Source organism: Schistocerca piceifrons, chromosome 8 (assembly GCF_021461385.2).
Source record: "Schistocerca piceifrons isolate TAMUIC-IGC-003096 chromosome 8, iqSchPice1.1, whole genome shotgun sequence".
NCBI lineage: Eukaryota > Metazoa > Arthropoda > Insecta > Orthoptera > Acrididae > Schistocerca > Schistocerca piceifrons.
The window spans coordinates 151,930,043-151,955,278 of NC_060145.1; the positions used below are offsets into that span (position 1 = coordinate 151,930,043).

Consider the following 25,236-nt stretch of genomic DNA (forward strand, 5'->3'; position numbering starts at 1 on the left):
ATTAGTTGGGAATTTAATTAGTAGCGTACGGCTGCGTGATCTAGAAAAATGGGACCAGAATAGTTTAAGTAATTTAATTTGTGGAGTAGAACAGTAAAGCTATGGAGTAAAACAGTAAAGCATTTAACGAGAAATTAGAAGATACATGAAGAAACTCACACGGTGCCCTTAAACCTGAAGTGGAAGCTACCTTTCCAGCTCAAGGGGATGCTACACTCAAGAAGTTAGAAGAAAGTATGAATCAAAAATTAGAGCCTACTGCTAATGAGTTGCGGTGATTAAACTGCGGACATAAGAATTTAAAAAGGATTTAATGATAACAGTTAACGTACAGAGAAATAAAATTACTGCTATGAAGAAATAATTGAATAATTTGCATAGCAAAGTATAGATAGATATTAACACACAGTGTTTTCATGAGCAATGCGGTACATAATCATTTGAAAGAAGTTCACAATAACGTACAATCCTATGACACCCAAATCTCACGTATACATGAGCAGTCAAATTGTCAGAGGTGGAAAAACTGTTAAATGAAATTTTGAGTCCTCAATCATCCTTGACCAGTTTGGTAGAGAGATTACAGGAGTCTGTTACACGAAGTACAGGATACAGTTGAATCTACTAGTATTAAAAAAAATTCTTTGGGATGTATTGTAGACACAGAAAGGCAATGCAGAAATTATGGGACATCTTAGAAAATGCAAAAATAGAATTTAGAACTAATGAAACTAATAATAATAATGTGTTGGTGTACCTCTAGAGTTTTTTGGAGATATTCAAATGGGAAACAGAATAAACATTTCGAAACAGTTTGCAAAGCTCAAACCAGATGGGGAGGTGAATCCAACACATATGCAACATGGGCACAGATGATACCGAATTCCAGGTCATATTGAATTTGTTACTCCATACGTCCACTGCATCATCACCAGTAGAGATAATGAAGAAGAAATTTATAGGAGAGCCAGTATTAGAATTCTTTAAATGTTCCCCTCCAAAGAAAAGAGGCAGCAGTAATAGACAATAAGATAAAAAGCAAGTTAAAGGAGTCCACACACAGCAGACTACCTAAGTTTAACAACACAGCAGACATGCCTATATTTAGTATACATGACAACTTAGTAAAAGATGTCCATCATAGTTCCAACTTAAAGGAGATGAGTAAGTTCTTTCCACGGTATTGTGGAGCTTTCCAAGTGGTAAGAATACAAAATCCTAAGGCACTGCTCCTGTTGATCCAAATACAGGCCAGGAAAATGAATTATACAATATTGATACAGTTAAGAAATATACACCCCAGGAGAATTTACACACTGCAAATTCGGCAAAATAAAACCACATCTGCAGTCCGAGTTAATGGCTTGGATATTTCTTCTGTAAGTTCCCCATACAAACTCCTTTCCCTTACGTTACTCTATGTTCCGTACCTCTTACTATTCTATCTTATTTAATAACTAAATTGCATCCAAGTTTGTGAAAGCAAGAATATAGCACTCAAAGTTGCTAAGCAGATAACTGGAATTATCCATTTTTTTAAACTATTTATAACATAGGGTTGGTTTCTTAAACAAAAAAGATAGACACATACATACACAGAGACGAAAAATGTCATAGGATACCTCTAATTGTCGGACCTCCTTTTACCCAGCATAGTGCAACTCGATGTGGCATGGACTCAAGTTGTTCGAAGTCCCCTGAATATTGAGCCATGTTGCCTCTATGGCAATCCATAACTGCAAAAGTGTTTAAGTGTAGGATTTGTGCACGAACTAATCTATCAACCATGTCACCTAGATGTTCAATGGGATTCACATTGGGCTATCAGGTTGGCTAAATCATTCACTTCAATCATCCAGAATGTTCTTAAAATCAATTGCAAACAATTGTGGCCTGGTGAGATGGTGCATTGTCATCCATAAAAATTATATTGTTGTTTAGGAACATGAAACCCATGAATGGCTGCAAATGGTTTCCAAGTAGCTGAACATAACCAGTGGACCCTATCCATTCACGTAAAAGCAGTCCACACCATTATGGAGCCACTACCAGCTTGCACAGCGCCTTGTTGACAGTTGGGGTCCATGGCTTTGTGGTGTCTGTACCACATTCAAACCCCACCATCACCTCTTACCAAGTGAAATCGTGGGTCACCTGACAGAGCCACAGTTTTGCAGTTGTCTAGGGTCCAACAGGTATGGCAATGAGCCAAAGAGAAGCACTACAGGCGATGTCAGGCTCTTAGCAAAGGCACTCACTTTGGTCATCTGCTGCTATAACTCATCAATGCCATATTTTACCACAATGTCCTAGCGGATACATTCGTTGTATGTCTCAGTGATTTCTATGATTATTTCATGCAGTGTTGCTTGCCTGTTAGAAATGCTTTCAGTTGTCAAATGAAGGTCATTGGCCATTGCATTGTCGGTGGTGAGGGATAATGCCTGAAATTTGGTATTCTTGACACACTCTTGACACTCTGGATCTTGGAATATCAAATTCTGAAATTATTTGCAAAATGTAATGTCCCATGCATCTAGCTCCAACTATCGTTTCATACTCAAGGTCAGAAATATTTCCACAAAATTCACCAGAGTACAAATAAAAGCTCCACCAATGCGCTGGCCTTTTCTATTATGTGTATGTGATACTACTGCCACTTGTATATGTACATATTGCTCTCCCATGACTTTTGTCACCTCAGTATACATATACTGTTACACATACTTGGGATTTCTTTCTTTTTTTATGAGGAACAATACAAAATGGTAGGGTTTCTACTGCTTTATGCTAGGGGTTCTTTATGGTGAGTTGATAATGATGACAATAAACAGACAGACTTCTGATGATGACTGACAATTTACTACCCAACCTCCCCTTCTTTCACCTGTGGCTCTTTCTTTCCAAACTTGCAACAGATATTTGCTAAGGTTAACTTTTGGGGCCCGCAACAGTGAAGTTGTGAAAAGTCTGTTCATTAGCAAATGTTAAACAACTTCTCCCTCCGGAGCCACAACAAATAGCATTGGCAGACGTGGTAATTCCTTGGGGTAGGGAGTAGTAAGGGATTCTGTTTTGGAGCCATCTTCTTTCTTCCTTCAACTTTAATGAATCTAATCTCTACTTCCTTTCTTCCTTCTCTGCAAAGTGTACAAGTTCTATCTTTTCCTCTATCCATATTCATAAGTTTCTATTGGTTAAACCCTTCTGTTTTCCGAGTGTTTTGATCACAACCTGTTGCAACAGGATGACCGGTAGGACTTGTACATATGGACGTAATTTTCATACCATACATTTATTGTGTTTGTCAGTATGCTGCACGTTAGGTACTTCATACATTGTGGGGGGAAGATAACAGGGAAGAGCCCATGCGTGCAGCGCAAGAATCTGAAATTAACCATACTAACATGAGCGTAACGAGCAGAAGAAGCAGTGCCATTTAGCTAGAAATCAGTAAATTGATACCACAGATTTCCTATCAACAGAACAACATTATGTTACCAACTTTAAATAGAGAAGGTGCTACACAAGGAATAGGAGTGGCAGGTACAAAAATTAGGTTATATTTAAGAAACATAACATTCCATCCGTGTCAGAAGACAGAAGACAGTTAATCACCCGAATATATATTAAGACATATGTGTTTTATGAAGTACCTGAGTATGGAGAGACGAAAATACAGTTATCTTGACTATTGTAGCAGGTTTTGTCACCAATATAAAAATCCACTGAGTTTTCGAAGCATGAAAATGGCAATTTCAGTCCTTGCTTTATACAGTGAAACCTCTATTTTATATTTTCGTGCAGTCCATACTCAAAAAATGCAAAACTGAGGAAAATGCAGAATTAAAGTAAATCTTAAAACCCCCCCAAAATATGAGCAAAAACACATGTAACTGGCATATATGATGATAAAGTGCAATCCTCTCCAACACTTTGTATAAAATCTGTCTAGTTGAAGGAAATTAAATGTATAGTACAATGTTTCTACAACAATTTGTGGTAATGAATTTCATCAGTTCTTAAAATCTCACAGATGAGGAAGTGGTTAAACAATATGCATAAATGTGGAAATCTGCTTAATGACATGCTTTGTCACTATTGCTGTTATTACTTAATGTTTTTCTTATGAGCCACACTTCATATGCTCACTACTGTTAAAAGTGATATTTTGGGCTTGATGAGAGAAACACGAGACATGAAAACATGAGTTTACTTCCCCAATTGATGTCAAAAGCTTATAGAAGCCAGTTCAGTGAATTTCTGTAGACTGTGCAAATTGTAAATTTGAAAGAGAAAGCTCAGGTGCCACAGTTTCGCTTCATGCCTTCGAACACTGCTGCCAATCTTTACGATCTACAGTGTTTGGTGCTTGTGGTGCAAAGTATGTGTGTATGTACTTGTTGCAACTGCATCATGTCAGATTTTAACACGAAAGTCTTTAAAATGTGCTATTGAAAAACCTTTGTTCTACTTCCATGTGTAATCTCTGTCTTACCACATTAGCTGTTGAAAAGTAATTTTCAGCACTTCGCACAATGCTTTCACCCCACTGTCGCTGAAGGGCTACTCCTCCTTGCCACACATCTTGTAGGCAATCTCATTTTACATATGTTAGTGTGGGGTGGTGGCTGTGGTGGCTATTGGGTGACTTAACAAATCGCCAGCCAATAAGAATTCACTAGCCAGAAATGGGCAACGTTTCGTTGATTATGACTGAGCATATTCTTCGAGACTCAGTGTTTGAATTTAAAAGGTTGAAAATCGATTTTGTTGCTTAATATAGTACATCGGAAACACACGCAAAAAGATGAGACTGAGTTCTACGTGGCACAAGAAAAGCTGATGGCTGAGCTCCTACATCATGTATCCGCTTATCCGGAACACATTGTGGGACAGTCTTGTTTTTCCATTACTGCTGCATCCTAGGAGTATTTGTATCATAATTGTGCGGTGAAGCTATATGTTGCAAGTCGTGTTGGCTACACCAATGCGGATTGTGCCAGCATTTTCTCTCTCCCGTCTTCCCTCTTCACAATGCCTAAAATATTCCCTTAACTCCGCCACCACCTCTGGTGTGAACTGTGTGTGTTGCGCCACTTATAACTCATTCAGTCACATCAAATGTCAATAGGAAGCAAAAGGAATAAAGTCAAGTGAGAGGCCCAGTAAGAACTCGAAACCAAGGCAAACATTACTAGGAAGAAATGTAAAATCAGTTGAATTTTTAGCATTGATCCTACTGGTTTTTCACAGGAGCTATGAATTTATGGTGTAGAATCACAAAAAACGTAAAACTGAAGAATGTAAAATCAAAGTTCCACTGCATATCTTGCAGTATTTTAATAATAAAGTGAGCTGTATGTGTTGCTTGGAATAATTTTAAATACATACATAGTAGCATACCTAAATCATCCTAAGAAAAGGGAATGAATATGGGAATATTGTTACCCAAAGTTATACACTAACACCAATGTGTTTTCGTACATCAACAAAATTGTAGGTAAATTTTTTTTTAATGAAGGGTATGGTGTGGTATGTTTTAAAAATGAGGTAAAGAGACACCAGAAGTGAAGTAAACCCTATCTGTCACGATGTGAGAAATGAAACTGCGGTACTGTGCAGACAAATTTTATATGGTGACTCTACCCTGCGTTAGATGAGATGAGGGAGTTGAAATGGGTAGGCAGATCTACAGAGAGGCTGTCTTATGACAGGTCAGGGCATTTAAGGAAAAAATAACAACTGGGGCTAGATATATCCAACAGAGCTATCTACTCCTTTGCTTAGCATCATTTTCATCTGAAGGGAAGAATGGTTGTACAGTAAGTTCTCATAGAAAGGGCTGAAAACAGTTATTAAAGTTGGAGAAGTCGTGCCGAGTCGCAGTTGTTAACTATGTTGGAAGTGGAATCCAAACTAGTTAGCAGCAAACAATTTTACCACAGAACCAATGTGTGGTAATCTGCATTCTGAGTATGCTGATATTTTGTAACTGAGATTTGAATGCATTCCAAATTACATGAAGAAAACAAATCTCACACACTTATACACTAAAAGCACAATTAATGTTATTGAGTGAGTAACAACCGGGCATTAACAACATGGTATGGTTAATTACTAGACCCATCTTTCGTGCTAACTTGAAGAGCCAAGGAAATACTCCATATATTTACTGAGAATAAATGAAATGGATAACAGATTGTAATATAGTAACAGATATCTTACGTTTAATTTTAAAGAATGCGTTAAAAAAGAGTGCCCAACATCTTTCATCTCAGTGGTGGGATCTGTAGTGAGGGTGCTCATGGCTCTTACAAATACTTTACGGAGTGGGGAAAAATGCACTTTGTTCATCCCAATCTGTGATATTGCACATGGTGCATATGCTGTGACGTAACATAGCAGGGGCAAGGAGCACTGTGGTGAGCGCAGCAGCACTTGCTAGCTGTGGACATTTGTGTCTTGGTGACACCTCTTGAAGGTGTCACGAACACATCCAAGAAATTGGACATACTACAACGTAAACACTAAAGACAAAAGAAGACTGCAAATACTCGGCTCTTAAGTAAGTTCAATGTAGTCGGGCTATTGACTGATGTCTCTGAATGAATTTATGAGTTACTACTATTTGGATCAGTCTTCACAACAGATGTACATGGTAGAAACAATACAGGAGATTATAGTTTAAGAGCTGCTCTTCATTCAGCAGCTGGAAGGAGTGTGAGACACTCTTAGAGCAACAACCGGCCTTGGGATGAAGTGAAGAGGAATATATGTTCACGTACGGCCGTGGTATGGAGTATATGGACGACTGGAACAAAACAAAAATGTGGCTGTATTGGAACAAGAATAGTCAAAGATAGCACACACCACAGCACCCTGACAAATCCACCACATAATGTTCCCCCACTCCAGGTCGAGGTGCTACATTCAAGTCAAACACCCCCCCCCCCCCCCCCCCCGCAACACACACATTATATTGTACTAAGGTGCACCAACAATAAAACATTAAAGATGTTTTTAATATTTTATTTCCATCTACATTTTTGTAACATTAATCAGATACATTCAATATTTAAAGCATTTTGCGAACTTGTAAAACCAAAATACAAGTTGAATTTTGTATGCACATGTATACAGGCTCTCATTACCCAAATTGCGAATGTGATTTAGCAGCTTGGAGGGTCTATCGGAAAGATAGAAATTGAGAGATGGTTGTTACATGTGAATTAATTTGTGTACAATGATCCAGCATAGGGAAAAAGGAGGCAAGACGATGACAAGCAGCAAGGAAGGCTAAAATGTGTGATGATGGCAGAAGGTAAACAATATCTGAGTGAAACAATGACAATATTTATTTCATACAGAATGCCACACACAGCATCTGAACTGAAACATGCCTACATTATTTCAATTAGATTTCATGTAACAAAGGTGTCACCCCACTACAGTAAATGTATTTCATTGCCTGCAACATTTGCTCATTCACAACTACAGTAGCTTATATACAAAAAGCAGACTGCCATCCACAGTTGAAAAGCAATCCAAACAAATCTCACAGACTCAGATTTAGCAAGAGCACATGCACAAACACATCATTTTCAAAGTAATTAAATTGTTGCATAACTACGTTTACTACTACTTGTTCAGAAATTTATAATAAAACAATCATTTAAGTTTATGATGTACAAACCTCACACTCTGTTTCAATTTGGCAGGTGACAGCCCATCTGCTTGGAGAAGTTCTTCAAACCATTCTTTTGTTTCATTCTGTGGGTATACTACATCATGGCCAGGTAGTGGTAAAACAATATCATAAATTGTGAAGTCTTTCACATCACTTTCTGAAAGTATTCGCACAGAGGGTTTCTGTCTGTTGCTCGCATTGTCATCAGCAGTATCACCTAAGTGAGAAGTTTTCATAACTTCAAGCTTAGAATACACAGCACATGGAAGATTAATACTTTGCATTTTCTTAATGAATTGCATAAAATTATTTATCTCACATAAGAATCAGTATCTCTATTTGAAGGATTATAGTGACTATTATGTTAGACAATTTGTTAGAGCCATACAGCAAGAGTAAAGTGTTGTTCTTTGTCGGATGTCCATTTTCCACAACATCTGTTCAAAATCTGTCTCTTATTAGGATAGGGAAACTACCTTACAATATATCAAAAAACTTTGACAACAAACACAAATTGTAGTTTACGGTACAGGTACATATGACAGTAATTCATGTTACTATTTATTAATTTATGATGTAACTGCATAGATGAAAAATCTATTCACCAACCAGTGGCTTGTGAAAACACATAAAAGTAATAGAAATGTGCAAGCCTTCTGAGCCAGTGGCTGCTCCTCCTGGCCAAAGGATCAAAGGGGAAGGAGAAGGAATGAGGGGAAATGATTGGCAAGGTTTCAGAATGGAAAGAGCTAGGGAAATGTTGCCCAGAACCCTGAGTCAAAAAAAATTGATGGAAAGGAAGGCTGAGTGTTGGGGGCTGCACTGGATGAGGTCTGAAACCTGAGAGCTTAAAGGCAGAAGACAGTGCAATAAAGAAGACAGAGATTACTGAAAAAAACTGAAAGAGTTAATAAGAGTAGATTACATCTTTCATGGTGGTTTTTCAGTAATCTCTGCCTTGATTATTATCCTATGTACCACCTTTAAGCTCTCAGGTTTTTGAATTTCATCTCTTGCAGTCCTCAATATATCATTTGCATTAGATTACTGCCATAAACAGAAAACGCAATTTGCCAAACTTTTTCCACTCCATTGTGGCAGGTTGCTACACCAACTGGTTTCGAATTATTTCAGAATGAAAACAGTCTTGGTTGAAAAGTTTTTAAATATCAATGTGTGTCACACTTTTGGGGCATCAACAGATTGTCAATAAAAACAAGAAGCCAATCAATTTGGAACAAACAGTGAAATGGAGCTGGAACGCATCCATCATATAAACACACAAAATATAAAGTGGACCTCGTTAAAATGAAGCTGCCACTACATTATCAAGAAAGTGGCATAAAAACTTCAACAACTATCACATTACTCTGAGCACACCAGCCGACTCTGCCATAGCTGTATCAAATAGGGCCACACTTACAAAATAAACACGGTATGAGCCACATGCAGCACAATTTCCATTTAGCCCACACACAAAGAAATATTGTTGTGACTGATCAAGATGCAAGCAAGACAGAGATTATAGTGACTAGTATGTTAGACAATTTACGAAAAGAGATGCCATGACAGTGTGTATGATCAGCATAAGGAACGTTTACTAAACACAAAAACTACATAAAATCAAAATATTAAGATGCATATATGCAAACCATTGCAATCACATGAAACCAGAAGTACAGCAAGGTACCCCTATATAAAGCAGAAAAAAGTAAGTAAAACGCTGAAATCAAGAATATTATGATACAATGCTAAAAGCGTTTTGTATGTTGCTGGAATGATACCTTTTATTTTATGTCCACAGCATTATTTTTAGCTTACGTTCATTTTATTGTGAGGGAAAGATAGGGGATTTCAAGTGGTCTTATTAATGATCTTTTACCATAGGTTACTGTTTTATGTGCCATAACTTATATTTCTTTATTTTAATGACCAAAAATAGCTCTTCAACCTAGTTTGCAATGCTGATGACTGCCCCTTCCCCTGACCCTGATGTTTGCACTTGTTAATCTTGTACACATAGGCTATCCATCCACTTTAAAATTCAGCTATTTTACTTCATATGACTGTTTCAGTGACATATTTTGACTAACTGTTTCTTCATCTCATGATTTCACCTATTTTTTCTGCTCTGCATAGGAGTACCTTAACGTACTTTCGCTTTCATTTGATTGCAATGATTTACATATATTCATCTTAATTTATTAGATTTATGTAGTTTTTCTCTTTCGTAAATGTTCCTTATGCCATTCACGTGCGCCACCTGGGCACATTATACACAGTATTTGCATTTTTATCTGACACAGTAATATCTGTGTATGTGCTGAATGGACATTGTGCCATGTGCAGCACATAGCGCGATTATTTTGTAAGCATGGTCCTACTTTGTACTGCTGTGGAGGAGTCAGGTGGTGTGCTCTAACACAACACATGCAGTCGAAATTTTTCTGCGACCTTGTTGATGATATACTGGCTGTTTTCTTTTCTTTTAACTAGGCCCAATTTACATTCCTCCCCCCCCCCCATGAACCATGGACCTTGTGCCGTTGGTGGGGAGGCTTGCGTGCCTCAGCGATACAGATGGCCGTACCGTAGGTGCAACCACAACGGAGGGGTATCTGTTGAGAGGCCAGACAAACATGTGGTTTCTGAAGAGGGGCAGCAGCCTTTTCAGTAGTTGCAGGGGCAACAGTCTGGATGATTGACTGATCTGGCCTTGTAACATTAACCAAAACGGCCTTGCTGTGCTGGTACTGCGAACGGCTGAAAGCAAGGGGAAACTACAGCCGTAATTTTTCCCGAGGGCATGCAGCTTTACTGTATGATTAAATGATGATGGCGCCCTCTTGGGTAAAATATTCCGGAGGTAAAATAGTACCCCATTCGGATCTCCGGGTGGGGACTAGTCAAGAGGACGTCGTTATCAGGAGAAAGAAAACTGGCATGCTACGGATCGGAGCGTGGAATGAATGTCAGATCCCTTAATCGGGCAGGTAGGTTAGAAAAATTAAAAAGGGAAATGGATAGGTTAAAGTTAGATATAGTGGGAATTAGTGAAGTTCGGTGGCAGGAGGAACAAGACTTCTGGTCAGGTGACTACAGGGTTATAAACACAAAATCAAATAGGGGAAATGCAGGAGTAGGTTTAATAATGAATTAAAAAATTGGAGTGCGGGTAAGCTACCACAAACAGCATAGTGAACACATTATTGTGGCCAAGATAGACACAAAGCCCATGCCTACTACAGTAGTACAAGTTTATATGCCAACTAGCTCTGCAGATGAAGAAGATATTAATGAAATGTATGACGAGATAAAAGAAATTATTCAGGTAGTGAAGGGAGGCGAAAATTTAATAGTCATGGGTGACTGGAATTCGTCAGTAGGAAAAGGGAGAGAAGGAAACATAGTAGGTGAATATGGATTGGGGGGAAGAAATGAAAGAGGAAGCCGCCTTGTAGAATTTTGCACAGAGCATAACTTAATCATAGCTAACACTTGGTTCAAGAATCATGAAAGAAGGTTGTATACCTGGAAGAATGCTGGAGATACTAAAAGGTATCAGATAGATTATATAATGGTAAGACAGAGATTTAGGAACCAGGTTTTAAATTGTAAGACATTTCCAGGGGCAGATGTGGACTCTGACCACAATCTATTGGTTATGAACTGCAGATTGAAACTGAAGAAACTGCAAAAAGGTGGGAATTTAAGGAGATGGGACCTGGATAAACTGAAAGAACCAGAGGTTGTAGAGTGTTTCAGGGAGAGCGTATGGGAACAACTGATAGGAATGGGGGAAGTAAATACAGTAGAAGAAGAATGGGTAGCTCTGAGAGATGAAGTAGTGAAGGTAGCAGACGATCAAGTAGGTAAAAAGGCGAGGGCTAATAGAAATCCTTGGGTAACAGAAGAAATATTGAATTTAATTGATGAAAGGAGAAAATATAAAAATGCAGTAAGTGAAACAGGCAAAAAGGAATACAAACGTCTCAAAAATGAGATCGACAGGAAGAGCAAAATGGCTAAGCAGGGATGGCTAAAGGGCAAATGTAACGATGTAGAGGCTTGTCTCACTAGGGGTAAGATAGATACTGCCTACAGGAAAATTAAAGAGACCTTTGGAGAGAAGAGAACCACTTGTATGAATATAAAGAGCTCAGATGGCAACCCAGTTCTAAGCAAAGAAGGGAAGGCAGAAAGGTGGAAGGAGTATATAGAGGGTCTATACAAAGGCGATGTACTTGAGGACAATATTATGGAAATGGAAGAGGATGAAGATGAAATGGGAGATACGATACTGCGTGAAGAGTTTGACAGAGCACTGAAAGACCTGAGTCGAAACAAGGCCCCGGGAGTAGACAACATTCCATTAGAACTACTGATGGCCTTGGGAGAGCCAGTCATGACAAAACTCTACCATCTGGTGAGCAAGATGTATGAGACAGGCGAAATACCCTCAGACTTCAAGAAGAATATAATAATTCCAATCCCAAAGAAAGCAGGTGTTGACAGATGTGAAAATTACCGAACTATCAGTTTAATAAGTCACAGCTGTAAAATACTAATGCGAATTCTTTACAGACGAATGGAAAAACTGGTAGAAGCGGACCTCAGGGAAGATCAGTTTGGATTCCGTAGAAATGTTGGAACACGTGAGGCAATACTAACCTTACGACTTATCTTAGAAGAAAGATTAAGAAAAGGCAAACCTACGTTTCTAGCATTTGTAGACTTAGAGAAAGCTTTTGACAACGTTAACTGGAATACTCTCTTTCAAATTCTGAAGGTGGTAGGGGTGAAATACAGGGAGCGAAATGCTATTTACAATTTGTACAGAAACAGATTGCAGTTATAAGAGTCGAGGGGTATGAAAGGGAAGCAGTGTTTGGGAAAGGAGTGAGACAGGGTTGTAGCCTCTCCCCGATGTTATTCAATCTGTATATTGAGCAAGCAGTAAAGGAAACAAAAGAAAAATTCGGAGTAGGTATTAAAATTCATGGAGAAGAAGTAAAAACTTTGAGGTTCGGCGATGACATTATAATTCTGTCAGAGACAGCAAAGGACTTGGAAGAGCAGTTGAACGGAATGGACAGTGTCTTGAAAGGAGGATATAAGATGAACATCAACAAAAACAAAACGAGGATAATGGAATGTAGTCAAATTAAATCGGGTGATGCTGAGGGGATTAGATTAGGAAATGAGACACTTAAAGTAGTAAATGAGTTTTGCTATTTAGGGAGCAAAATAACTGATGATGGTCGAAGTAGAGAGGATATAAAATGTAGACTGGCAATGGCAAGGAAATAGTTTCTGAAGAAGAGAAATTTATTAACATCGAGTGTAGATTTAAGTGTCAGGAAGTCGTTTCTGAAAGTATTTGTATGGAGTGTAGCCATGTATGGAAGTGAAACATGGACGATAACCAGTTTGGACAAGAAGAGAATAGAAGCTTTCGAAATGTGGTGCTACAGAAGAATGCTGAAGATAAGGTGGGTAGATCACATAACTAATGAGGAGGTATTGAATAGGATTGGGGAGAAGAGAAGTTTGTGGCACAACTTGACTAGAAGAAGGGATCGGTTGGTAGGACATGTTTTGAGGCATCAAGGGATCACAAATTTAGCATTGGAGGGCAGCGTGGAGGGTAAAAATCGTAGAGGGAGACCAAGAGATCAATACACTACCGTATTTACTCGAATCTAAGCCACACTTTTTTTCCGGTTTTTGTAATCCAAAAAACCGCCTTTGGCTTAGAATCGAGTGCAAAGCAAGCGGAAGTTCTGAAAAATGTTGATAGGTGCCGCCACAACTAACTTCTGCCGTCGAATATATGTAGCGCTACACAAGCATGCTTTGTGGGCACAAAGATAAATACTGGCACCAAAACCTCTGCATCAGTAAATAAATTTAAAAAAAAAGGTAGAAGACGAGCTTTTTTTTTTCTCCGCCCCGAGTTTCGACCACTGCATTTTCATACATTATCCAACGAAGTAAATAAAAATTCCGTATTGTTCATCTTCGAATGTAGCAGAATTTCAATGTACTACGAAAATCCGACTGGCAAGACTGTTAGGGATGTTTGTCAATATGGCCAACTCTACGTTCCGAGTTTTTTCCTACCTGTGAGAAGAGATGGTTGCTAATAGGAACCTGATGAAATGTGAATCACATGCAGTATTCTCTTCACCATAAGAATAATACGAATATAAACATTTTGCCATGTATTCTTTCGTGTTTGCTGCTATCTCATTTAAATCCTGTCTGCGTAATAAACTACAAAACTAGAGTGAGACAACAGCAAACGCGGAAGAATATACGTATAGTGTCATGTTTATATTCGTATTATTCTTATGCCTAATAGTGATACAGTCAGAAATGAAGCATGGCAACTGACTAGATTATAAATGTAAGATGACTAATTTCTGTGCAGAATTTGATGTACTAAAGAAGCGGCCGCAAAGATTTTCAAACGGAGGAAAATTTTCGTAAAACTCTCGTTCAGAACATTTTCTGTCATACGCATGTTCTATCATACGCATTTGGTTCTTGTTGATCATTATCAAAGAAAGCAGCAGTGTAAGTAACAACAAATAGCAGTATCTTGCCATTGTTTCGCTAATGAGACGATTCCTCTTTTTTTTTTAAGCGGCGGTAGCGCGCACAAAAGCAAGTCATGCCGCGAGTGGCGACAGGCCGTAAACACGCACTATCAAAATGCGACAAACAATGCATTACACAGTACAGTAATGCATTTTCAGCTTAGAGTGACGTAAACACCTATAACAAAGAAAACGGCACTTATCAGATCAAAGCAAAATAAGCAATCGATTCAAACCAGACGAAGCACGTAAAAAAGGAAGGGTACCCGTATAAATACGGACGGAGCGCCTGACGCATAGCAATGGCTACCTGGTAAAGCTTAACTGCTAAGCTTACGACTCGAACAAAACTACTGTAGCTGTATCGTCTTTCATTCGACCTAAATTGTCTCTCATATTACAATGGACCAACTTTGTTTCGATTTGGAGTTGCGGCCTAAAACTTTTCTCTCCCCTTGAATTTCGAGTCTCAAATTTCAGGTGCGGCTCAGATTCGGGAAATTTTTTTTCCTTTATTTCAAGTCTCATTTTTCAGGTGCGGCTTAGATTCGAGTGCGGCTTAGATTCGAGTAAATACGGTAAGCAGATTCAGAAGGATGTAGGTTGCAGTAGGTACTGGGAGATGAAGAAGCTTGCACAGGATAGAGTAGCATGGAGAGCTGCATCAAACCAGTCTCAGGACTGAAGATCACAACAACAATTTACATTCTACATTTTTATGATCGATGGATTACATATCCAGTTACTTTTACACCCTTTCTCCATTTTATATGGCTTTATGATGAATGGGCTACATATTCAGCTACTTTTACATCAGTTGCTATTACTTTTAGTTGTTTTTTACCTGGATAGTCTTACGAGATAGGACCACACCCTCTCCACTATTTCTTTGTAGCTGATTGGTTTCTTCTTTTTATCAACAATCTAATGATACCTCAAAAGGGTGAAACAATATTAAATAATATTAGATAACTAGATAACTTTGTAACCAAGACTTGTTTCCATTCTGAAATGATTTTTGCCATCACATCTTGTAATGTCAGTTGGAATCAATTTAATTGCCACACAGATTGACAGTTCAGTATTCAACAAGATACCTATTCCGTATGCTGTGGTTGAGCCCCATCTTGCATGAACCACATTATGCCTGGTCTATCCTCCAATGCTTGCTGAGTGGTGGCAAAATGTTACTGTTTTAAAACTCCAATGTAGTGTTCACTGCTTACTGTTTCTTGCTTGAAGAAAGGACCAATACAGCCTCTGATGCATACTGGAGCTCAAGCTGTAATTTTGGCAGAACGCAGTGGTTTCACTTCACGCTAGTTTTCTTTATTCATACATTCATTCACACGCTGAAATTTGATTTGACTGTGAACCATATGCAGAAAACACCAAATCCTTTATCACCAATTAATGTAAGACTCTGGTTTGCAAAGTCAGCCCTTTGCCCCACAGCATGTAAAGGTTTGACCTTGTGACTGGAAACACACACAGATTGTTTCTCAACTCCACACATCCTCAAATGCTTCAAAAACAGCCTGTGATGCAGTTCTTCAGATAGATTTACTCTGATGTCTCTGAGTAAGTCTCGAAATTGTGGTGACATTTTCAGGACAAATTTAAGTTGGCCTGGACCAACATTTCCATTAATTGTCACTCACACTGCCTGCCCGTTCAAATCTACCAGAGCACTTGTGAGTAGTTTTTGAATCGTGTCATTTTGAACATTAAATCGTCTTTGAAAACTGCACCTTGCTGCTGTAATACTGTATTTTAACCTGTTATATTCCAGTACCAGAAACATACATTCAATAGAATTTGATTTTGGCCTCTTTCTTAAAAGTGGATGTCACCACCCTGGGCATTGGAGTATTATTTATAGGCATTAGGTCTGGTATTACAGTGCATCTGTTAGTAGCTTTTGTAACTATTAATTCAGAACTGCTCTATAATATTCTCACTGTTTTCACAATACATGTACCTTCTGTTGCATTGCATTCTTCTACTAATCTTTGTTTTCATGTTATTTAATATTAAAATCAAGGAGTTCCTGGTTAGCCACCCTGTACTAGCCCAAAACATGTTTAAGTCAAAAGAGTCGAACAATGAAAAGTCCAGGCTGAAACAACAACATTATGGAAAGGATAGACTGCCACTCACCATAGAAGATGTGTTTAGTCACCTGACAGGCATGTTGAAAAAGGCTGCTAAAATATTGAAGGTTTTTTGGACGAAGTCCTTTTTCAGCAGAAAAACACACATATTTACACTAGCACAACTCTCAAACACATAGCCATTGTCTCAGGGCACTGGACACCAACTGTGACTGCATCTGACAAAGCAGCAATCTGCTTAGATGGGTTGTAGGTGTAAGGAGAAGGCATGAGGCGGATGGAGGTGGGAAGGGGAGGGACAGCAGAGTAAGTGTGGGAGAAGATGTTTGTGGTGTCTGTTGGGGCATGCAGGGTCTTGGTGGGGACAGAATAGGGCTGTTTGGTGCAGTATCAGGAGCTATGCTTGAGGATACGAGAAGAAGGCAAAAGAACTTGTAGGGGCTCTGGTTTTAGAGGACATTTGTGATACAAGAGTGGGAGCATGGAAGGGGATACGTAGGTGGGAGACAGGGGCTAGAGAAGGTTGAAGAACAGGGTTAGGAGTTCCTACCTGAGCAATTCAGAAAAGCTGGTGGTGGTAGGAATAATCCAAATGGTACAAGCTGTGAAGCAATCAAAGTTAAGTACACTGAGTTAGGCAGCACATTCAGCAACTGGGTTGTCCAGCTGTTTCTTGGCCACAATTTGGCAGGGGCCATTCATGCACACTGACAGCTTATCTTATCCACGTAGCCTTATATCCACGTAGAAAGTGTCACAGTGGTTGCAGCTTAGTTTGTAGATCACGTGGCTCCCTTCACAGGTAGCCACGCCTCCAATGGGCTAGGTGTCTGTGAAAGGACAAGAGTAGCTAGTAGTGGGATGATGTACGAGACAGGTCTTGCATACAGGTTTATTGCAAGGATGCAAGTTATGATACAAGGGGGTAAGATGCAGGAATGGAGTAGAACAAGGATAGTAAGTAGATTCGGTGGGCAGCAGAACACCACAGAGAGGGATGGGGAGTATATTCCTTATTTGAGGCCACAATGCTAGACAGTCAAGACCCTGTCAGACAATATGATTCAGTTGCTCCAGTCCTGAGAGATACAGAGTCATGAGAGGAGTGCACCTATGTGGTTGTATAGTGGGTATGCGGGAGGTGGTAGAAGACTACAAATGCAAGGAACAAGAGATCTGTCTATCCACATGAATGGCCATCATCAAACTGGCCAAGAGAGCTGGTCCATCCAGTTGCTGAAAATGCCACTCAACATTACATGCTTCACTTTATTGACCGATTCACAGCCCATGCCATCTGGGTTATTCCTACACACGTCAGCTTTTCTGGATTGCGTAACTTTGAACTCTTTCTATAACATGCCCTTTGTTCCCGTAAGCCCCCTGGCCTAAACCGTCATTAGTCCCATCTTCCACCTACCTATACCCTTTCCTGCTCCTGCTGACGTACGACATGTCTTCTATCCCGCCAATGCACCTGTAAGCCCTTGACCCACTTCTACTTCTCTCCTCATTCTTTTTCTGTATAACCATGTCCCCAATCCGTTGAGGCACTGCCTCTCGACACTCTGCTTCACTGTCCTATCCTGTTCCCACCAAGGCCCTGCATGCTATAACAGGTAGCACTAGCACCCACCCCCTCCCCCCACTCTGCTATCCCTCCCCGTCCTACCTCATGCTTCATACTTACCCACACCACCCGTCCCAGCAGACTGCTGTTTCGTCAGACTTAGTGTGTGTGTGTGTGTGTGTGTGTGTGTGTGTGTGTGTGTTTTCCACTACAGAAAGACAGTCCAAAAGATTCATTATTTCAGAACTCTATTATTGTATCTATTTGAGACTGAACACCACCTTTAAATGGTGAGTAGTAATCTATCCTCCATGTTGCTGAAGTTAGAAGAAGATGAAGTTAGAACAGAGGAGCAGATTAGATGTGAGTAAAGTGGAGTAAAGGAGAGGTCAAGTCAACATTAAAAATAAAAGAGGGGGGAAGAAAAGGAGAGGGAATTTGATGAATAAATTAAACAAGGAGTAAGACCGGATTGCTAGGTTGCAGGATCAGTTAAGTAGAACAGGAAACAATAAAACAGGACAGTGAGTACATAAGAAGCTAGACTATCAGTCATATGGGCAAACTGATGCATATATGAATTATGGCAAATAAAGTTTTAAGACTTTGTGATAACAATGGAGAAAGGAGAGGGACCCACAGAAACATGACTGATATATGACTGTGAGGAAACCAATGGAAAAACTTGCACCTTTATACAAAAATAGAACATTATTAAACATGAAGTACTAAGAAAATTCACTGTCACCATACCATAAAATTCTGAAATACTGTGGAATCTCGTTAGCACATTTAGAAAGATCACAGATTTTGAATGTCACAAGTGAGGAAACGTACTACTGAAAAATACCTAATCTCACAATGATTCGATTTATTCATTAGTAAAAATGCAGAATTAAGGGTATGCCGAACTTCCTGACAAGCTATCTCATTAAAGTATAATGGAAAATGCAAGAACATGTAATTTACATGTTAGTATATAAGAAGCCAAAATGTCGTAAATACAGTAACACTGGCTACCCCAATATAATGGCTGTGTGCACTTCTACCATCACCCAACTGGAACGCAAGAAAGTCATGCGACTTGAGAGTGTAGCCTCTAGCACTGAAAACATGAACCTGGTATGACAGACAGAAAAAATAAAAATATTCCAAAATTGAAATTTTTAGTACTGTTTTCAAAACAAAAACACACTGTTCATTTACTGTCTCTGCATCGGTGAATCACTAATGGTAATCTAATAAGAGATTGCCACTTCAACAAACTATTGATACCTCTTTATTGATACCTCTTACATCTTGTTAGCCTAACTACACTATAACACAGTAAGATATTGTGTGCCGTCCTGTTTTCACAAAGGTCTGAAAAACTTAGCAATGGTTGACTATTTCTTTTAGTCTAACTTTACTATTGTTTTGTCCATCTTAGGTAATACGTTCATCAATTCTTCGTCAACTGCAAAACCAAAAACAGTTCTTTACTGTGTCCACTGCTTTAATAACTATTGACACTGTAGGAACTGGCAAAGATTCTTGTTCATCCTTATACTCACTTTCTTATTATTTCTCTGCCATCTGTTTTAATAGGAGCTTCAACTGTCATGGACTGACAAGACACCAACACCTTAGTCACATTCAACGCATTCATCGAAGCTGAGGGAGGTAGGCAGTGTTTTCCTCTTGCCCATTTCTTGCAGCCATTGCTCAACTGCAATTCCTGTTTACTGCCATAAAGTCTTCTGTAAGTATCTGGTGAAACCCAGCCTTCTTTAAATGATATGAGATCATGCAATCTTGCACAGCACCCCAGACACTTCTATAAAATGCATAATGTCCAAGATAGTAACATTTCTCATTGTATTATGAGCAAGTTACTGAACATGGTTGTCCAAAATTCCTTTACCAAAGAAGACCAAGGAAATATTCCAGAATTCAAATCAAGAACAACTGCCAACACAAGTAAGTAGATATCCTCAATGTTCCTCTGCACAGTGAAACAGCTTAAATCACTTATAAATGAAATGTATCCGGTCCTGATGTCAAAGAGTTAGGGGGCAGACATCTCTGCCCAAACTCTTTGCCTTTACAAATGTCTGCTTGTGTCTGTGTATGTGCGTGTGCGTGCGAGTGTATACCTGTCCTTTTTTCCCCCTAAGGTAAGTCTTTCCGCTCCCGGGATTGGAATGACTCCTTACCCTCTCCCTTAAAACCCACATCCTTTCGTCTTTCCCTCTCCTTCCCTCTCTCCTGATGAGGTAACAGTTTGTTGCGAATGCTTGAATTTTGTGTGTGTGTGTGTGTGTGTGTGTGTCTATCGACCTGCCAGCGCTTTTGTTCGGTAAGTCACATCACCTTTGTTTCAGATATATTTTTCCCACGTGGAATGTTTCCCTCTATATATATATATATATATATATATATATATATATATATATATATATATATATATATATATATATATAAAAAAAAGAACCGCAGGTCCCAACACACTTCCCTGCAGCACACCTGAATTTGCTTCTACATCTGATGACGACTCTTCATCAAAGATAACATGTTGCATCCTCCCAACCAAAAAGTCCTCACTCCCATCACACATGTCACTTGAGCATACTTTTGACAAAAAATGAAGGTGTGGTACAGAGTCAAATGCTTTTCAGAAATATACTGTATCTACTTGACTGTCTTGATCCATAGCTTTCACTGTGTCATGTGAGAACAAGGTAAGTTGGGTTTTGCATGAGCAATGTTTTTAGAATCCATGCTGGTTGGCACTGAGGAGATCATTCTATTCTAGATACCTCATCATGTTTGAGCTCAGTATATGTTTTAAGATTCTACAACAAATTGATGTCAAGGATATTGGACAGTAGTTTTGTGGATAATTTCTACTACTTCTCTTGTAGTCATTACTCACGTGTTCACGTTAAACCTACTTTTACATGGAAATGCCTGCACATTTTTTGAAGCATCACAGACTTTTCACCTTCCCAATTATTAGTGCAACATAATAAAATATTTTGCCTTGCTCTACCAAATTTTCCACAATGGTTTTCTCAGCTCTGAACTACAAGGGTTTTGTCTGGCAGATGGTGAAAAGTAAGAGGCCAGTTTCATCTGCATTAAAAATGTCACTGGGGCTATACTTTTCTAGGATTGATGGAAGAGATTTCTTCCATGACTGAACAGTGTCAACGTTTATGCTTCCAGCCTCACACTTTTCTACACTAAATTGCGTCTGTTCTTGAACCTTACAATTCAACCATAAGTAGATAGTTAGAAATTTGCAAGACTCAACTTGAGTGCCAAATATATTCCTTTAGCACGAAACATAGTAAGATCAATTGGAATATTTGAAGCATAAGCTTGTTTTGCCAACATCAACAGCACACGTTATCCATTTCTGGAAACTGGTCGTTGTGCACTCATCTTTGTTTGTCATTTCATCCTACCATACATGGTACTTCAATCATTTGTTTGCTCACCACTGTATTTAATGTTGATGGAGGAATGTTCAGTTTGTTGTGTAGTATCAGCACTCTTCATGTGTCAATTTTTGTCCACTTTCTGAATAACGTTCCACTTTTCTTCATTTGTTAACTCTCACTAGAAATAACACTGGTGACTGAGTTACACACAATTCGGTTTGTTGTTGGGCTGCTACTGAAGTCTGATGTTGTCAGAGCTACTTCCAACCTACACGAACTACTTATGCGCATCATTTCTATCACAGTAAACAATCTGCATGAATAGCTAAGTTGCAGATGTTCAATAGTACTGTCTCCCTGCACGTTTTCACACCCTACAGTACTGAGGAATGTACTAACGAGATTCCACTGTAAATGTTTCATTAATTTTCACAAACCATTATAAAGAAACATGAGGCTAAAATATTTTGAAAATTTCTCAAGAATGACTTAGTATGTTTTTGTGCCCATGTTAAGAGACACTTGCTGAGGCATTAGAATGAAAATTCATTAACTCACAAGGAGAGGTCCTCAGCAGTGGGATCAACTTTTTAAATTCACCTATAGAGTCATGTAGGTTAAGGTCCTAAATTTCACATCCTGCAGCCTTTCTCTCTGGCGAGCCCTCATCTGCGAATAATCGATGAAAAAAAATTTAGGAAATTTTTCACGATGCTCTTCAATTTTAAAAACAACCATGTTGCCGACTGGTTGTGGAGTGTCACACTAAGTACAGGCCTCATGTGCAAAGGGTTGTGCGTTCAAACCTTGTCATGTGCTTTGAAATTTTTAATGTTTCTTTATCAAAATTACTTTGATCACTATTTTCATTCAATTAACTTATTACATGTAATTGTTTTATTTCTACTGCTTTGTTCCATCATTTTTATCAACATAAATTTGATTATTTTTGTTTGTCTATCATACATAATATTTATATATAAAAACAAAGATGAGGTGACTTACCGAACAAAAGCGCTGGCAGGTCGATAGACACACAAACAAACACAAACATACACACAAAATTCAAGCTTTCGCAACAAACTGTTGCCTCATCAGGAAAGAGGGAAGGAGAGGGGAAGACGAAAGGAAGTGGGTTTTAAGGGAGAGGGTAAGGAGTCATTCCAATCCCGGGAGCGGAAAGACTTACCTTAGGGGGAAAAAAGGACAGGTATACACTCGCACACACACACATATCCATCCACACGTACAGACACAAGCAGACATATTTAAAGACAAAGAGTTTGGGTAGAGATGTCAGTCGAGGCAGAAGTGTAGAGGCAAAGAAGTTGTTGAAAGACAGGTGAGGTATGAGTGGCGGCAACTTGAAATTAGCGGAGATTGAGGCCTGGAGGATAACGAGAAGAGAGGATATACTGAAGGGCAAGTTCCCATCTCCGGAGTTCGGATAGGTTGGTGTTGGTGGGAAGTATCCAGATAACCCGGACGGTGTAACACTGTGCCAAGATGTGCTGGCTGTGCACCAAGGCATGTTTAGCCACAGGGTGATCCTCATTGCCAACAAACACTGTCTGCCTGTGTCCATTCACGCGAATGGATAGTTTGTTGCTGGCCATTCCCACATAGAATGCATCACAGTGTAGGCAGGTCAGTTGGTAAATCACGTGGATGCTTTCACACGTGGCTCTGCCTTTGATCGTGTACACCTTCCGGGTTACAGGACTGGAGTAGGTGGTGGTGGGAGGGTGCATGGGACAGGTTTTGCATCGGGGGCGGTTACAAGGATAGGAGCCAGAGGGTAGGGAAGGTGGTTCAGGGATTTCATAGGGATGAACTAACAGGTTACGAAGGTTAGGTGGACGGCGGAAAGACACTCTTGGCAGAGTGGGGAGGATTTCATGAAGGATGGATCTCATTTCAGGGCAGGATTTGAGGAAGTCGTATCCCTGCTGGAGAGCCACATTCAGAGTCTGGTCCAGTCCCGGAAAGTATCCTGTCACAAGTGGGGCACTTTTGTGGTTCTTCTGTGGGGGATTCTGGGTTTGAGGGGATGAGGAAGTGGCTCTGGTTATTTGCTTCTGTACCAGGTCGGGAGGGTAGTTGCGGGATGCGAAAGCTGTTGTCAGGTTGTTGGTGTAATGATTCAGGGATTCGGGACTGGAGCAGATTCGTTTGCCACGAAGACCTAGGCTGTAGGGAAGGGACCGTTTGATGTGGAATGGGTGGCAGCTGTCATAATGGAGGTACTGTTGCTTGTTGGTGGGTTTGATGTGGACGGACGTGTGAAGTTGGCCATTGGACAGGTGGAGGTCAACGTCAAGGAAAGTGGCATGGGATTTGGAGTAGGACCAGGTGAATCTGGTGGAACCAAAGAAGTTGAGGTTGGCGAGGAAATTCTGGAGTTCTTCTTCACTGTGAGTCCAGATCATGAAGATGTCATCAATAAATCTGTACCAAACTTTGGGTTGGCAGACCTGGGTAACCATAAAGGCTTCCTCTAAGCGACCCATGAATAGGTTGGCGTACGAGGTGGCCATCCTGGTACCCATGGCTGTTCCCTTTAATTGTTGGTATGTCTGGCCTTCAAAAGTGAAGAAGTTGTGGGTCAGGATGAAGCTGGCTAAGGTACTGAGGAAAGAGGTTTTAGGTAGGGTGGCAGGTGATCGGCGTGAAAGGAAATGCTCCATCGCAGTGAGGCCCTGGACGTATGGAATATTTGTGTATAAGGACGTGGCATCAATGGTTACAAGGATGGTTTCCGGGGGTAACAGATTGGGTAAGGATTCCAGGCGTTCAAGGAAGTGGTTGGTGTCTTTGATGAAGGATGGGAGACTGCATGTAATGGGTTGAAGGTGTTGATCTACGTAGGCCGAGATACGTTCTGTGGGGGCTTGGTAACCAGCTACAATGGGGCGGCCGGGATGATTGGGTTTGTGGATTTTAGGAAGAAGGTAGAAGGTAGGGGTGCGGGGTGTCGGTGGGGTCAGGAGGTTGATGGAGTCAGGTGAAAGGTTTTGCAGGGGGCCTAAGGTTCTGAGGATTCCTTGAAGCTCCGCCTGGACATCGGGAATGGGGTTACCTTGGCAAACTTTGTATGTGGTGTTGTCTGAAAGCTGACGCAGTCCCTCAGCCACATACTCCCGACGATCAAGTACCACGGTCGTGGAACCCTTGTCCGCCGGAAGAATGACGATGGATCGGTCAGCCTTCAGATCACGGATAGCCTGGGCTTCAGCAGTGGTGATGTTGGGTGTAGGATTAAGGTTTTTTAAGAAGGATTGAGATGCAAGGCTGGAAGCCAGAAATTCCTGGAAGGTTTGGAGAGGGTGATTTTGAGGAAGAGGAGGTGGGTCCCGCTGTGACGGAGGACGGAACTGTTCCAGGCAGGGTTCAATTTGGATGGTGTCTTGGGGAGTTGGATCATTAGGAGTAGGATTAGGATCATTTTTCTTCGTGGCAAAATGATATTTCCAGCAGAGACTACGAGTGTAGGACAGTAAATCTTTGACGAGGGCTGTTTGGTTGAATCTGGGAGTGGGGCTGAAGGTGAGGCCTTTGGATAGGACAGAGGTTTCGGATTGGGAGAGAGGTTTGGAGGAAAGGTTAACTACTGAATTAGGGTGTTGTGGTTCCAGATTGTGTTGATCGGAATTTTGAGGTTTTGGAGGGAGTGGAGCTGGAAGTGGGAGATTGAGTAGATGGGAGAGACTGGGTTTGTGTGCAATGAGAGGAGGTTGAGGTTTGCTGGAAAGGTTGTGAAGGGTGAGTGAGTTGCCTTTCTGGAGGTGGGAAACCAGGAGACTGGATAGTTTTTTGAGGTGGAGGGTGGCATGCT

General features: G+C 40.1%; 1 protein-coding gene across 2 annotated transcripts in view; it reads right to left on the minus strand.

Moving 5' to 3' along the window:
* The window catches only part of LOC124711314, a 158,683-nt gene that overhangs the window by 42,452 nt on the left and 90,995 nt on the right, over positions 1-25,236 (minus strand). For both annotated transcript variants that reach the window (XM_047241332.1, XM_047241331.1), the window contains exon 10: positions 7,697-7,907. In XM_047241332.1, coding sequence (XP_047097288.1) covers positions 7,697-7,907 — 211 coding nt within the window. The remainder of the gene's footprint in view (positions 1-7,696; positions 7,908-25,236) is intronic.